The sequence below is a fragment of the Pinus tabuliformis genome, chromosome 9 (assembly GCF_031772625.1).
Source record: "Pinus tabuliformis cultivar Carrire ecotype Pingquan chromosome 9, CPIR1, whole genome shotgun sequence".
In the NCBI taxonomy this organism is placed as follows: Eukaryota; Viridiplantae; Streptophyta; class Pinopsida; order Pinales; family Pinaceae; genus Pinus; species Pinus tabuliformis.
Window position 1 is genome coordinate 757138898 of NC_142307.1, and position 17741 is coordinate 757156638.

General features: G+C 32.2%; 1 protein-coding gene across 2 annotated transcripts; it reads right to left on the reverse strand.

Moving 5' to 3' along the window:
* Nucleotides 1–954: 954 nt before the first annotated feature.
* Nucleotides 955–3995, reverse strand: LOC149150922 (uncharacterized protein C24B11.05-like). 2 transcript variants are annotated; one of them, XM_089438920.1, is made up of 9 exons: nt 3936–3990; nt 3652–3726; nt 3495–3560; nt 3110–3207; nt 2691–2728; nt 2434–2521; nt 2080–2316; nt 1336–1401; nt 955–1235 (listed from the first exon to the last, which is right to left on the reverse strand). In XM_089438920.1, the coding sequence occupies exons 2-9, from the start codon at nt 3713–3715 to the stop codon at nt 1071–1073; spliced, it is 822 nt and encodes a 273-aa protein (XP_089295046.1). In that variant the 5' UTR covers nt 3716–3726; nt 3936–3990; the 3' UTR covers nt 955–1070. The 2 variants fall into 2 exon arrangements, with proteins under 2 accessions (XP_089295046.1, XP_089295045.1); XM_089438919.1 differs by lacking the exon at nt 955–1235 and having other exon boundaries at nt 1249–1401; nt 3931–3995.
* Nucleotides 3996–17741: the final 13746 nt, after the last annotated feature.

Sequence of the window (17741 nt, forward strand, 5' to 3'; positions counted from 1 at the left end):
GAGAGAGAGAAAGAAAGGGACCCCCTCTCTCTCTCCGAGGGAGATATATATATATATATATAGATATATATATATATATATATATATATATATATATATATATATATACCTTGTTGGAAGGGGAAAATGTTTGGCCTATTTTATGGACAAGAAGACAAACCTATAGCCCCTCAAAACTCTATTCAAGATTGCGAGGATCATGAAAAAAATAAAAAGTACTTCTTAGATTGTTCGTGAAGGACAATATTATCTACTCATATCATAGACTACAAGACATCTAAGGAGACGTGAGATACCCCTAAAAGATTGTATGAAAAACCAATACAAGCATAGTTTTGTTCTTAAAAGGTAAAGTAGTTTCAATGAAAATGGAGGAAAATGAGAATGCAAATAATTTTATTTCTACCATTAAAGATTTGAAAGACAAAGTGGGTGATATTGATTAAAATATCAAATGTACAATTGTGGTAGTTATAGTTTTGAATGCTAAGTAAGAAGAATATCATATGTTTATTATAGGTGTTGGGGCATGAGGAAAAACTCCTACATTCGTTAAATTTGTAGGTATTCTTCCACAATTAAATGAATGAAGAAAAAATCTTAGTTGTAGGTCTCAAAATTTAGACTTGGTATTAATGCTTAAAGGAAAACAACTTTTTAAAGAAAAGTGATGGACAAAAAAAGAGAAATAAGCCCTTTTTTAATAATAAGAATGTTTAAATTCTTTTTTAGGTTGAAAATAGATTAAGTACCATTAAAGTATCTAAAAAATATATACCAAATTTTAACAATAATTTCCATTATTTTCCAAACAAACTTAAAACCTTATTAAAGTCCAATTCCCCTCCCATCCATTTTTCTCTGACTAATGATTCCATTAAGCGTTGAATCCGTTTCCCGTGCGTGGGGAGAACTATGATAACATAATAAAACCATTCAAAATGTCTTCTTCAGATCAGATATGCAATTTAATAACAAGGTTGCAGATAGTAGGAATTGCCCTTTAGAGAGAGGCAAGGTTCCAATGGGTTTTCATGGTTCCACACTCCCTCATTCAATCAGATCGTAGCTTATGCAGTGACAACAGTTTCAATAGCTGCAGTTGCTCCTCTTGACCGCCGAACATTTTTGGAGCTCTCCCCATCTTTTTCCCATATCTCAGGCAAAGCTTCCCTAACGTTGTGAAGACTTTCCAGGGCAAAATCCGCTCCCTCCGTTCGGACTGAAGTGCCCACCTATTGACAGTGAAAACTAATATTAATATCAGAAGAGGATTGGACCAGCAACACCTTCTTGCAAAAGTATGAGAAACCATGAAGAATCAAATTGTCTTGCCAATACAGTATGCAGGCCTTCACGCTTTCCTGCCGCTATATTCCGGGCACTGTCCTCAAAAAAGATCTGCATGAAAACAAAACAGATTTAGATAAATGGATGTTTTGCTGTAAGCGTTAAAGCATAAATAATTTAGCATGTGATATGGATGTGCAAGGTTACCAAGATGTACAATATTCTCTCTGTAGGTCGTCTTTGTTGAAAAGGAACCATGTCTAAGAATAAGTGGATGATATGACCTGCCTAACAGGAATCTCATTTTTATTGAAATCCTATATCACTAAACTTCAGCTTTATGTTTTGGTACATTATTCTCTGTCTTGATCAAAAAGAAGCTAAGTAGATGCTTATGCGCTACGTTGTATCACAATTATTCAACTGGTAACAAACAAACAAACTACTCCCTACAGTGAGGGAAAAATCTAGTATGTTTATTTTATTTTATGGGATAATGTATACGAGTATGGTATAAGTATTTGTTGAATTTTTTTGGTTTATTAGTTTATTTATAATTTGTAACATTAACTTATGGATTAAGGAATCACGATGTAAAAGTGCGAGGCGATCAAAATTACATTTTACTTAAATAATAACAGTCCTTGACATGTTTCCTTCTTTAAGAAAACCCTAAAAAACCGGTCACACTAATAAAATTTGACAACAATATAAGCTAATCGATATGTATTTATATTGTTTTTTCATAAGCATGTAATTCGTGGCTATGAAAGACTTTGAGTGGCATACCGTTCTTTGTGGATCAGCCTTTGCAAGGCGAAGAGCCTGCCTTATGGCCTCTTTTGAGGGCTCGCAAACAACGGGAGTCTTGGCTGTCGTAGAGTTAGCAGCGGCTTTATTGTTGCTTCTAGTACTCTGTGAAGGAGGATTAAGTGTCTCAAAGCAGATTATGCCTTCAAAGCAATCTCTCAACTCTAGCCTGTTAAGGACCTCTGTGGCATGAGCTCTGTCACCATTCGTAAATATCTGTTTCACATAACAGACCGATAAGAAGTATCCTTTCAAACTTCCCAAAACCTCGTAACGGCTTCATCATGTATTACAATCATATAAAGATATTGGAGGAAAAGGATATGCGCTTACAATTTTCCTCTGAGGCATGCTTAATAACAAATTCTTCAATACAGGGTCTGGTTTAAGATTCTCATATGGCAGTCTTCCATGAACAAAACTGTATAAGAAATATTTGACTTGGGTTAAGAACGATTGCTCTTCTGGCCAAAAGCAATCAATTGTATTCCAATAAAAGTAAAAATGAAAGGACAAGCAAAATACAAGGTTCCTATTTTTTTTCTTTCATGTTTTTGTAGGACAAACCAAAAATAAGGTTTTTTAAGTACCTGTGGTAATCGTCGTAGTCGAATTCATAGCCTTTCGCCTGCATAATCAATCAATAACGTGAAAAATCAAATGAATTCATGAATTCAATTGGAATCCCAAGTCATGACGCTAAACAAGTCCCATGAGAAACAGGGTTTCGGTCTCAAGATTTCGTAATTCTTGGCACTGGACAGTGTGGTGATCGATAGAAGAAAATGAAAAATTTATGGAAAGTGTATGTAAGTTTCTATGCAAGATGAACGGGCTTGTCAATGCAGCTCCTAATTCCATTCCTAGGCCACTTGCTAAATATTACAGTGTTGCAGAGGTGCTCAGCAGTCGACTAGGTAAGTTACCGAGTGCCAGAAATAGTCATTTTAACCTTCAAAGTTGTAATGCAATACTGAATTCCACCAAATTAAAAAGGTTGAATGCTTACCCTGAGACCAGCCATGGATGTGCCATAAGTTGTAAAGAGCTCTCTGCACATATCTGGGATTTTATTCTTTTCAACACCAAGCTTTTGATTCACATAATCTGTCATAGAAACAACAAGGCCGCACGCTCAATTCAAACGTCAAATGTCCCGTTAATTTCAAAGAACAAATCTGAATTGCATCGTAACTGGGAATAGCGAATATGAATACTAGCCCAAATCACCTTAATGTTACGAAATTCGAATATGGATATTCAAATTTCATATAAATGGCAACCAATACAATATTGGAAATTTGTATATGCAACCTCAAGATTCGGAACGTCGGGCGAATTTTCGGACATGATTTAAATTAAAATCTACAACTAGTAGTTAACTCCATGTTTACCTGCGATGTTTTTGGTGCATGCAGCAGTGAGTCCGGAACTCAATGGATATAATGTGTCATCCAGATCTAAAACAGTAAATTAGAATCAGAAACGAATCCATAGAGCAATAGCTCAATTTCCATCGAAAAAGGAGAAAAGAAAATTACAGAAAATTACCAAAAAGAAGGCAGTCATATCTAGGCCTCTGGTCTTTCACGAGCCGATTCTCATCCCGCGCCATTATCGATCACTCTGCAACGCATATATTCAATCTATTATCGATCACTCTGCAACATATCTGACCAACCATTCCCATACTAATTTATTGTTTTCTATGCATACGAAAAGCAACAAGAATATCGTACTAGACAGTGATTGAATTTAAAGTAAGAGCCATCTAATATCAAATGTGTAAACATGATCAAATATGTAGATTTTGGGTAGAGTGGAAGCTACCCAGCTGAATGGAAGAGGGAGAGAAACACTGTATATTAACAGAAATGGCTATTCTGCTGAAGGAGAAGAACGGGTGCCTTGAATAGATCTCCAAGTGCTCAGATGAAGTTATGCGGATAGAGATGATTATTGTAGATATCATCCTCCTGCATGGCCCCATGATTTCAAATTCATTTGATTCCAACGTTATCCGACTCCAAATTATTTTGTTATTTATATGAAGAGGATTCGTTGAGGGTTTTTTCAATTAAAAAACCTGGCCTGATAATGTGCGCGCCTTTAAGATGGCTTCCTTTTCATAGGAATTTGGCCTTTTGTCAGAATTTTGGAGTCTGAACAGCCAGGTCAAAGCAATGGGGAATCTACAAAGAGAATATGAGTGGTCGCCAGGTGATACATCACGGTTCAGAGCCATTCTATAAATCCTAACCGTGGTTGGAGTGAGATTGGGAGGATGGCGATTTGGAAATGGGCTCTCAGCATGTTTACTTCCTTCTAGATAACAATTGACAAATATTTTATTGTATTTGAATTTAAGGATTTATTACAGAACTGGGATAGTTGCCGAGTGGAACATTGTTCCACTAAAAGAGCCGAATGACATTTTATGTGTGCCCTCTGAAGAGAATCAATGCCTATTGGAAAAGGCTTGTAGAGAATTTGATTGCTTACAATAGGATTTGCTTAACACAAGTTGCCTTTCTTTTTATTGTCCGTATATCGTATGGAATATATGAATGTTCGTATATCGTATGTTATATATGAATTAGGTGACAAAGAACACATATTTTATTTTATCATATTCTTTTAGATTACAATTTTTTGGTGGGAGAAATAAGTTTATATTTTTATACATTTTCCCAAGGATAACTTTTAATTTTCCCTTGCGTTTGGATTTTGTAATTTGACCTTTTATAGAAAGAGTTGAACTTCCAGGGATTTCTGTGATCACTTCTCTTTACTAATTTTGTGATGAAGAGTTTTATTTTTATAATTTCTATATTAAAACACTTCTCTTTACTAATCACATTCTGTGATGAAGAGTTTTGTTTTTATATTTTCTATATTAAAAATTTATAAAAATGATTATAATTTAATTGGAAAATTTTTATGAATTATAGTAAAGTAACTAATCTCTTTCTGAATAATGGAAGAAGTCATATACTACTTTGTTTAGTGTATTATATTTGATCACCATATTTTTGTTGCAAATATTAAAGTGAAATCTACAAAATTTGACCTAATTTGGAATCTTTCATTGCAAAATCAGCAAAAGATATACATAGTTCATTGAAGCAGGCAAGATTACTATAATAGTTTCGTTGAGGCTTCTTAAAAAAACTTGCATATCCCTTATTTTCATTATAAGCATGCAAGATTATTATAGAAGTTTCATTGATACTTCTAAAATACTTGCATATCCCTTATTTTCATTATTTTTTTAAGAATTTTTAATTTGTGTGGACTAATGAATTTCAATATGTTAATTTTTTTGTATATATTTTCAATAATAGGTGTGTACATCTTCTCTTTTGAATGGTTCATGCACTTTCACATTTCTACACCATTTTTATGCAACTATCAAGATAGTGTTTGGACAACGAAAAGTGCAATTTTTTTTCTATTTACTTCATTAGCAAGAACATAGCTCCCTAAGAATTGAACTGTAACATCCCTAGCTTCATTAGCAAGAACATAGCTCTCCAAATTGAACTGTAACATCCCTAGAAAAAACCAATGTAAAATCAAACATTTATGAAATAGTCATTTTAAAAGAGTTACGAATTAGTTACAAAAACTAATTTTGATATTGGTAAAAACTAAATTGTAACTAATTTTTTATATTCGTGAAAACAAACTAATTTTTTATATTCGTGAAAACAAACTGAATGAGGATGAAAATAAGAAAGGAAGGCAAGCTGAGGGCTCTCAGGTGGTTCAGTTCTTCATCTTATGCACTTCTTCTCTCTGGAGGTTACGGTGGTTTTACTCTATGAAGGGTTCTATAAATATTATGTTTCCGTGATGTTTTTGTTGTGGTAGCAAAGACAACAAGCAAATATAAGTGGTTTTACTCTATGAACGGTTCTTTAAATATTATGTTTCCATGCAGTTTTTGTTTTGGTAGCAAAGACAATGGGAAAATATAAGTGCAGTGGCCGAAGAGATGCAGTGAAAAATAAACCATCACATAAATCAGTGGGAAACCTTATATATGAGAGGACCTCCTTCCATTTTGACCAAATGCCTTTTCATTAACTAATTGCATGGTGAAACTTGATGGCCAAGCAAACTCTTCACTAATGTGGACGTTTCTTGAACCATAATGCACTGAGGAAAGCAAACTTTTTCACCCTGAAAGCAAACCATCACATAAATCAGTGGGAAACCTTATATATGAGAGGACCTCCTTCCATTTTGACCAAATGCCTTTTCATTAACTAATTGCATGGTGAAACTTGATGGCCAAGCAAACTCTTCACTAATGTGGACGTTTCTTGAACCATAATGCACTGAGGGAAGCAAACTTTTTCACCCTGAAAGCAAAGTATTAAATGTTCAGACGATTGAGAATCTTGCTTTTCGTTCCTTCCGCAAATTCCTACATGATACCGAGTATTCTTCATGGTGTTTTCGTTCACAATGTCTTTGGATTTCTCATTGGTCTGTCGGCATTTTGGATGGCTTGTGGGTGGGACAACTGAAAAAGATAAGTTAATCTCTTGAATTTCCCTTTGTTTATGTGCACAACAAGATATGGCCAATCATGTTCATGTTCTTTAAACTAAATTTTTTATTTTCGTGCACAAAGTATAGTTTGGTTATGTTAATTTCCTTGCAAGGTATTGCAAAGTTTTTATGTATTAAAATATTGTAGGGATATAAGTCTTCTTCAAAATATTTGTTGCTTAGCTTATCCACACTAAAATCTAAGTAGGTTTGTGATTTTCTTGAAAGAAATTACCCTAATTCTTGCACATAGCACAATAAAAGCTAAGAAGTTTTGTGATTTTCTTAAGAGAAATTATACTAATTCTTGCACATAAAAAGGAAGTAAATATGTATTTTCTCTTAGGAAAAAATTATATGTGAATATTGTGTGTTAAAAGCTAAGTAGCTTTATCATTTCTTTGAGATAAATTACACAAGATTCTTGCTAAGTACCCAAGATATCCTCTTGAGAAAAGATGTATGAGACATCTAAAGTTCTTGAGGAGATAAAAGTTATATATTTTCTTGACAAAGAAAATATATTATTACATGTAGATAAAGATTGTTATTACTATATATAGAAAAAGATTGTTATTCTATATATTTGCAGCATTAAAAGATAAGTAACATTTCTTGTCTTTATATAATATTGAATGTGCCTTTTATGTAAGACTTTTATGTAAGAGAAGATAGGATGCATGCTCTTTTCTTTAAAAAGGGAATAACAAATCTGAGTCAATAACCTATTCGTGGAAGTGAATATAGATTAAAGAGGTAATTTGTGAAATATTCTCATGGATAAGAGAGTATTTTTGAAAAATAATACCTAGTTATGAAAAAATATAATAACCTATGCATAGATTAAATGCAAAAAGATAATATAAGTCATAGGAATCTTCTTTGAAAAAAATATGTTTTTCTTGTATGTGGAAGATAAGTTAATTGTGTTAATTCCATTGCAAGAGTCTGCAAGAGTTACATGTTTTTATGAGAAAAAAGATAAATGATTTGTGTGTTTCGTATTCGATAGTTTAATTTAATTGCATGGTTTAATGCATAAATGGTTACCATTATTATTATCTTAGTTCTTATGCACAAAAGAAAGGTTGATTATGATACTTTGTTGAAAACAAGTGCATGAGAACTTTGTTACGGTACTTTCTTGGAAACAAATGCATAATAACTTTGCACATAAATGATAGAGAAGCTATGTTGGGTTCTTGAAAATAACACATATGCGGTGGCATAGAAACATTAGTTGATTACATGTATGAAGATACAACTATTGTGTTAGATATTTTAAAGAGAGATATAGATTTGTAGAACTATTGTGTTAGATCTTCTAAAGAGGAACACGGATTTGTGTGTAGAAAAGAATAAGTATCATGGAAAGTAAAACAAGTAGTTACATGGAATAAATGTACTAAGTTCCTTTGTAGAATACATATATCTGCAGTCAAGAAATAATGACTAACACATTAGTTCTAGTTTAGAGTTATGCATACAATAGATTTTGTAAATAGATCTATTTTGGAAAAGATGCTTTTCGAAAAGGGGCTTATATTTGCATGCATGATAATAATGTCTATAATGTTAGTTAGCTTCCCCATAGAAGGGAACATCTATTGTATTGGACAAATTACATAGTTACATGCACAAAGAAGAAGCTAAGGGGTAGCTCTCTTCGAATAAGTTTTTAACTAATTACATGCATGAAAAACAAAGTTAATTTTCTAGTATCCTCTAAGTGAAATGAATGATTATAGTGGTTTCCTTTCGATATGAACGTGTGCTGGTGCGAGAATGATCATAGTAACAAGGTATTTATTTTGACATACTTGATAATTATTTATTTATACATGCACAATGTTATTAGAAGAAGCATGATGTGATATTATATTTAAAACTCATGTATGCACATGAATAGATGTTAAAGGATCGCTTTTAAAGAATGATTATTGATTGATTAATAATTTATCTAATTCTATTACCAAATATTGTTGACAACAACAATGACAGGAAATGATGGTGATTTGTGCAAAAGACAAATTATTTTAACATTATGGCAGATAAGAATTAATGGTCCATGCTGATGAGTATGAGTTGCAAGATGGTCCACTGATAGAAAAATCAGGCTACAAGGATGTAGAGAGTGGTGATATGTGTGTAAACGGTTTCATGACAATTGCAATAGCTTTTAGCTAGGTATGTGGTATTTTAATGATATTTCATTGTAATCTTTTATAACAATTGGTAAGAGATGGACTCCCTTATAATCCATTGAGTGAGGGGTGAACACCCTCACGAGCATTTAATAATAATATCAAATGTTTGTTGGTTATTCTAGGGTATATCGGTGTTCAGTGTTCAATGATGTGATTGCTTATTATGTCAGTTTGGTGATGTTGATTCCTTGCATAATGTGATGTTGATAATGTCAAGCATATGATTAATTAATGTGGTTAAAGTAATCATGAAATAGATGCAAGGTTACATCATACAGTTTATGCTAATATATTACAAGAGTGGTTGTTAATGGTTATGCAACTTACTATTCCTCTACTAAAGTTACTTTATGTACTTATTAACATTTTATCTAATGGTTAATGAGGAGTACGGAATAGTGATTTTGATAATTACCTATGGGTTATTTGTGTAAAAAATTTCTAACTCCTTGATTTTTCATGTGACGTATAAGGGTATGTTACAAGTAGTATCAGAGCTCAAGGTTGCAGCACTGTCACCTTTGTAAATTGGTAAGAGAAAAAGAAATTGAGGTATGCTACCAGTGGGCATTAGCTGAGGTACAAATCTAACAATCTACATATTGATATATATAGTAGACTACTTTTGACTTGAGATGTGTGATTCATCTTTATAACCACGTTAAAAGTAGTAATTAATAAAACCTACTACAAAACTATGTTCATGACATTTGAATCTTGGTGAGGATAAAACAGAATAAAACCTTTGTTACACTTATGAATAATCTTGAACACTCGCTAAAGAAAGTGACAACCAACTACCAACTTTTGCAAATATGGAAATATTAATGATACATTTGATGAACATGATTGATTGAAGTTACAATGCACTACCTTTAATTAGTGAATACATGAATGTAAATATGGGGAACATCCTTGAATAGGAGGATAGAGTGTTTACAAGGACATTGGAAGAACCCCTTTAATTATTGAAAATAAACAATGAGTCAAGTAGTGAGACTTGATTGTGATAACTAATTATTGATTAAGTTTTGTCATAACTGCATTAAGATGGTTGGTAGCTGTGATTGGTTAGTGTTGCATGACTAACTAATAAAACTTATATGCATGAATTGAATTTGGTTTAAGCCTATTATAATTCGCAAAAAACTAATTATGGTAGTCACTTCATGTATCAGTCTGTTAACGAAAATACACTATAGAAATTGGAAATGATTTGGAAAGTGAATACTTGTTAAATGATGCATATTATGACTAACGTTGTTGATGGGATTAAGAAGTGGTAGCTTAATGGCAACAAGGAAACTTGTTAAGGTAACACAATGCAATGTGAATTGCAATCGTAAATGAGAAAGTATAATGTTATATGATATGCCTGATTGTGTTACTTAGAAAATCAAAATGCATAAAACATGTATGTTAATTATGTTTCGTGTCAATCTAGATATCGTGGATACATGTTGAGGGTTAAGTGTAAATGCATGGTGTACATGAATGTTTCTTTTGTTAATGCTAATGTGCATATGGTTCATTATGTAAATTACTGTGGGAAAGAGTGCTAAAATTTAAATTTAACATGCTAGACAATTGTCGACAATTTTGAAAGGACAGAAGGCCTTGGGTTGATGGTAGTTGCCTGCCTAGAGGGGTTTATGGAACTTTCCTGCCCGGATTTCCTCTCCCTAAAGATAAATGATATCAGTAAGGGAAAAGAGTTTGCTAAGATGGTGAAGAGGGTAAAAAGCTTGAGGAAACTCTGTTGATTTGGAGCATGTTGGAGGAGGCCAAAAATTCCAAATAGACGGGACGCTGTCAGAGGAATAGGCAGGCCACTGCCAAGAGGAATCCTATATTGGACTCTATGTGGTCATTGGAATTCTTGAGCCGGTTGGCCAATGGAATTCCATAATAGACCTGGTATCTATGTAAAGGAACTGTCTGGATGTGAAAATGACTTGTTCTGGTTGTGAAAACCAGTTCCCATATGTTGGGAGGAACATTCTTTTGCACCTATGGTTCTCGTAGGTGAAAAAATTAATTAATTAGTTATTTGTTGTGTTAAAAAAGAATTTTATATATAATTGTGTAAAATATGTTATGCACATCTCAACACGAAAGGAGCCTAGTGCTTACTAGGGAGTTATTGGAATTTTAGTCCTTTTATTGTATTACCAATCTTGTGAACATCTTAGTAGGGGCTAAGACAATTTTCACTTAGTGCAATTATTGACTATTTTGATGATTAGAGAGATAGGCACTCTTTGGATACTTTTAGAAGTACTTGTGTGGATGTCTTTAGCGGGAGCTAAGATAGTATGCATGCGGTGCAGTGATTTATCATTTTGATGATTAGAGTGTTAGTGCTCGCTAAGTACTTGTAAAAGTATTGTGATTTAAATATTACCTAAAATTGCATAATTGATTGATAGTTAACATTATTTTATCTGACTAAAAATGTTGTGACTAATGTGATTGAATTTCTTAGTCAGACATTACAGGTTGCTTTCCATGGAGTCTTGATGGTTCGCCCAATCACTATTAAAGTGCGTACATGAAAGTGATCATGATTTTCAAGAGTAATTGGTAAGTAATGGTAAGTTTATATAGAGATTTGTTTTTGTATATTATGAATTTGAATAAGGGCCAAGTGATGGAAATTAGGACTTGGATATTTTTGCAGTTATAAACGGTTATGAATATTGATTTTTCTTATGTTATAACATTACTATTTTTGTTTATTCGCATTTCTTGGAATGAAATATTTCATTTTAAAGAGGAAGGGTCCCCTTTTGTGTGCTTTAGATTGTTATATCAGGAGTAAAAGCTAAAGTTTCAATGAGAGATGAACACCGAGGATGGTGTTTTCTTTAAGGGGGGAGTATGTAACATCCCTAAAAAATTCAATGTAAAATCAAAATTTTATGAAACAATAATTTTAAAAGAGTTACGAATTAGTTACAAAAACTAATTCTTATATTCGTGAAAACTGAATGAGGTTGAAAACAAGAAAGGAAGACAATATAAGGGCTCTCGGGTCGTTCAGTTCTTCATCTTATACACTTCTTCTCTCTAGAGGTTATGGTGATTCTACTCTATAAAGGGTTCTATAAATACTATGTTTCCATACAGTTTTTGTTTTGGTAGCAAAAACAATAGACAAATATAAGCACAGTGGCCAAAGAGATCCACTAAAAAATGGACCATCACATAAATGAGTGGGAAACCTTATATATGAGAGGACCTCCTTATATTTTGACCAAACAATCCGCCTCTTCATTGACTAATTACATGGTGAAACTTGATGGCCAAGCAAACTCTTCACTACTTTGGATGTTTCTTGAACCACAACACACTGAGTAATGGTTTATTATTTATTATATATATAGTTGCTTGCTCTTCAAAATGGGTAAATAGGTAAGTGGATTCTTATTTTAGGTGGGTCATATCTATCAAATATAGCTGGCTACGGTTGTATGCCCGAGCAGGTGGCTGTGGCCAGACACTTACCCAAGTATAGTGGGCCATGGACGCTATCGAAGTATAGGAGGAACTGTATAAGCGAAGAACTCCAAAAACCGGCACTATTAACTACTATGGGTAGGAACAGAGTAGCTATGAAAGTGATACAACAGCCATAACAGCGAGAAAAGCGATAGATGCACCTACAGTGCGGTAGTTACAACTACGTGGAGAAACTATTGGTCACAGTTGTAATATCATAAAGATCGACGAGGAGATAAACATTAATTTGCCATATCGAATACATTATTGAATGGACACATATCTGAACAAAAAATTCCAGTACCACGAAAATCAAGTTTTGAAAATTTAATGGCCAAGTAATTTTGGTGGGATGAAATATGAAAATGGTGTATAAATTGAGATTTTTAAATATTTTTAAAAATTTAATGGCGAAATTAAAATTTTAATTTCTAAACAAGAAATCCACAACCCGCGAAAATTAATTTTCATGAATTATGATAAAGGTGCATAGATTATTGCAATTTCTGACCTATTTTAAAAATTTAAAAGTGACGTTAAACATTTTAGATTACTCTAAGACAAAAGAAAAAATCAATATAAATTAAAAAAAATAATAATAATAATAATTGTAAAAAGAGGAAATGTAATTAAAATTACCAAATTCGATTAATTGTGTAATCGTCTATATATATATATGAATGAAAAATAACCAACATAAATCTGAGTCACATTTTTTGAGCATATTATTAAGCCATTATGAAAAGAAACTAATATTTATATTGCAGTTATATTTTAAGGAAGGTCTGGAGTAAGGAGAGGGGGTGGTAAGGAAAGATTATGAGTTACCATCTTTAAAATTTCCAAAATTGTTATGTTTTTTCTAAATTCATGGTTGAATCAAGAATGCTAATTTTAGACCAATATTTAGATCTATATGATAATAATGAGAACCTCTAGGGAATTAGTATAATGGATCTCTCAATTTTTAATATAGGATTTGCCACTCCTGTAGGATAGCCCACTTCATGTGTAGGATATTTATATATTTTAAAATCACATGGAATCATATATATATATATATAATAGATTTTATAAAAGATCAAATGTTTTTGAAAATATTAATGTTTTTTTTTAATTTACTAATTTTTTAAGAAAATTGATATTTCAAGAAGAAAAAATTCAAATTTTAAAAGCTAAACCCTTAAGCATCATTATTGATCATAAACTAATTTATCTTTATGTTAAGCTTTACTCTCAAAGTATCTTTTATTAAGGTTTTCTATCAAGGTCTACTTTATGAAGGCTTACACTCAATTTCTCAAGGTTTGATCTATCGTTATAGTCAATGCATCATATTTCCATCTTATCATTTATTATCCTTTGTGGAATAAAATTCTTTAGAAAAAAAAAACATCTTGAGCTAATGAAATAATTCATCAAGAATGCTTCATGGAAGTAGATTCCTTGGACAAGAAAAGGATCTTGAACTCATGAAACAAATCCCATGGAAAATGAAATGTATTTTAGAAATTCCATGTTTTTTTTGGCCATTAATCCCTGAAAGAAATTTATATTTTAAGGGAAAATTCCCCAAACCTAAAAGGCCTTAAGGCTAAAACTTTAAACCATATTCCTAGATAAAGACTTATCTATCAATATGTCAAGATCCATTACTAAGGTATGATCCATCAAGAGTTTCTCTCAAAATATGCTTTATCAATGTTTACTCTCAAAGTTTGATCTATCATTATCATCAATGTATGTTATCACCATTTGACCTATCCTTAATTGTACTAGAACATTATGATACAACCTTGACATAGCCTTCCGTCAAACCAATCTTATCATTTATAATATTGAGAAGTGGATGCTCCTCACAAAGATGTTACCTTCCATAAAACCAATTTTATCACTTATAATATTGATTCGCCTCACAAAGATGTTTTTCTGACCACCTTCACGGTCATGGTAAAATGTCTTCAAAATGATAAATTATCAATGATAATTATAATCTATCAAATCATTGGTTATCATTTATGGAACATGGATGGATAACAATAATGTGCATGAGAAGTCTCTTTCTTTATTATAACTTATAGTTATTATTGTTGTGATCTAGTTTTGATTTCTAACTCTATTATTTTCCTAATTATAATATTTGTGTTTTTTTTGTATTTGACATTTAAATTAAGATTTTCAAAAAAAATTGTAAATATAAGCATCTCCACTTATATCCATATCGCGCCAACTTAAATTAAATATCTAGAAAAAACATATATAATCAATAATTTAACCTCTGGACTAAAACTAATTATATCTTTCTTAACTTTGGAACAATCAAAGAATCAAAGAATGAAAAGGATCAAATCTTGCATCCACATTCTAGATAATTAGAAATTTCACGAAGATAGAGTGAATAATAAAAAACAAAATATTTAGTAATACATATGGAAAATAGCAAGAAAATAGTATTATTCATATATTATTACATGATGACCAATCTCAATGACGCAAGAAAAATCGATAAAAATGGTACTAATACTTTTCCACCAAATTTTGTAGCTTCCTTTAAACAATGAGCAATTTATAAAAGTGAAGTTCAAATGCTTATTTGAAATCACATTACACAGTTATATTTCAAGGTTAATATATACTTTTTTTAGTAGAACCTTATAAATTGGCTACAACCGATAGTTATATATGAAATGGATAAGACATTATTAAAGTTTCATAATTTCATTATTAGAATATATTATATTTCTTTTGGTTTTAATTTTATGTGAGGGTAAATATTGGATTTTTTTGTTCATTTAAAATTTTATAATTTATTTAAAGTGTCATATGTTAAATTTAAGTTAAATATAGAAAGAATTACACACTACCTTATTTTAGGTTCTAAAAAGTCTTTATTGAAGTAAAATAAACAAAAGGAATTCATGACTTTGCATCTCTTGCTTAAATACTAAGTTTAATATTAAGTATTACAAATAATATTTATATACAAATACAAAATTTTAAGTAAGTTCTTTTCATCAGTTCAAATATATTGTTTTAAGGAAAGTTGAACATTACATGTCTAGTTCTAATTTGGTCTAAGTTGGAGTTTAGCTAAGTATTATAACATTATTAGTCGTTATTATGCCCGCAATTTAAGCCACCCTCCATTTGAATATTCCAAGAAAATAGGGTATTCCTCATGAAACCTTTGATGGCCCTCAGTGTTGCAACTCAAAAGGGTATCAACTTTAATTGTCAACCTGTTCGTACAAACTTAAGATGGGTCGAAACTATATGTGCAGTAAGCACTATCTATTTCTTTGCTGACTTTGATGGGGTTGGAAGTGTTGAGATCAAATCTAGTTATAAAAAAACCACTTTATTGTTTTATGCTACAGGAAAAACTTGAAATTGCAGGGAATGAAAGACAACAAGAAAACATATGCTAATTGTAATAAAGGAAGGAAAACCATCTTAATTGTAATGAAATGAAAGCATAACTATTCTATTGTGAAAAGAAAGCAAACACACAACTGAAGTAAGATCTTGCAAATAGTAAACCCTATTTCTGTAAGAAAGAAGAAATTTCTAGGTCAAGGAATCTACTTGGTATCTCTACGTCTAAATTCCATATTCATGGTTCAAGGGATGTTGTAACACATCAAACAAGTGGAATCATGAGTTGAAAGCAAATATGGGAAAGTTTTGGAAGCAAATTTCAAACTACTATAGGAGTCTTTGCTTTGCTACAAGAAACAGTACAATGAGTAGAAAAATGTGCTAAAGGTGAGGTTGGAAAGAAAAAGAAGCTAAGGAAGGGCTAAGAAGTCCACATGTCCAAGTAATCACATCAATGGTGTTAGGGTTTATTCATCAAGATGCATGGCTATAGGGTTTCCTATAGTTGCAAAAGAGGGGATTGTGTAGACACATTGAAACAATAAATGATGGATAGCAAATAAAGAGAAGAAGTAAAAGTGATTTTAAATGCAAAAGAAAGAATGTTACTTAAAGAATATAACAACTAAAAATGCTATCATCTAATGCTCAGATGTTTTGTAAAGAAATACAATAAATCATCTAATTAACCATACATAAAAAAATATTAAGAAATAAACTATAGAAATGAACAAGTGCATAAATAATAATAGTACATAAGGGACCTTAAGGACCTAGGGTGGGCCCCAACCCAAGGAATCTCATAAGCCTGAAGGAGAAGCGGACTAAGAGCTGAAACCAAAGATGGCTTTTATTAATCGAAGGATTGCATGTACATGGCAAAAAGTTGCAGAACTTGAAAAATAGACTTCCTAATACTCCACATTGTTATTCTCTTGATTCTACTCGTTTCATAATGCACTACTCAAGCCCTCTAGTTATACAAAATGAATGAGGGGAAGCCTCATTGAAAGGAGGACCCCTTTCCCTCCAAAACCCCTTAAAAATTGGATCATGTTCCCTAGGTGACCTAGAAGCAACAAGAAGGAGAAATGATTGTCCCAAGATAGCTGAGCTTGAACCTTTTGTAGTAGGGGCAAGCCCCATGAATATCTCTATTCAGTTATCCTCATAATTTGTGCAAAATCCTTTTAATATCCTGCACTATAATCATGTTAGGCACATAAAGCATGAAAAAACTCTTTAACCTTCCTTAGAACTCATCTAAAAGAAAGTGGTATTAAGTGAAAAAAGGAAGGTCTAATATAGCCTTTATGTTCATAGGAGATGTTAGATGGGCCTTATATTTTACCTAATTAGGAGGCCCATCATATCCCCTTACTCAAATTTTTGCTCACCATTTGAGCAACCTACTCCCCCTCCTTCCACTATTTACCCCCGTTCATATATTTGATAATTTGCTTGACATTCCATGTTGAGTTGGAGGAAGTTGTGTCTGTTGAATGGAAACCTACATTTTATTCAATGTGCTTCCACTCTGTTGGGTCCCTATAATACTAGTGATTACCCCATTACTATTGTAGTTATACCCCTTATTTATATTGTTGTGCCCCTATTACCCCATATTGTTATTTCTATGCCCCATAGGATCCCTCTATTGTTATTTTTGTGGCTTTATAGTATTATTGTTAGGTCGGCTGGATTATATTGTGACTCCTTAGACTCCTATATATAGAAAGGAGGTTTTGTCATTTGAATCATCCAAGAATTGTTCATTTATGTAATGTAAAGGAGGTTGCCCCCTCGAAGAGGCTGAATTCTAAGGCGTTGATCTATCTTTTCTATCTTTTCTTGAGCTGGTTTCATAACATTTGGTATCAGAGCTTTGGATTCTAGGGTTTCGCTGCTCCAAACAGGTCATTGTGGAATTTTTGCTATAACGTTTTTTCTGTGACGTTTCAGAAGTCGCAAAACAAACCCATTTTAGAAGAAATC

Bases quoted from the DNA above. Each gene is read 5' to 3' on its own strand.
- LOC149150922 (XM_089438920.1), bottom strand. From the start codon at position 3,715: ATGGCGCGGGATGAGAATCGGCTCGTGAAAGACCAGAGGCCTAGATAT. The intron at 2,729-3,109 runs GTAAGCATTCAA...TTGATTATGCAG, and splicing joins CATCCATGGCTGGTCTCAGG to GCGAAAGGCTATGAATTCGA. The intron at 1,236-1,335 runs GCAAGACAATTT...CACTGTCAATAG, and splicing joins AAGGCCTGCATACTGTATTG to GTGGGCACTTCAGTCCGAAC.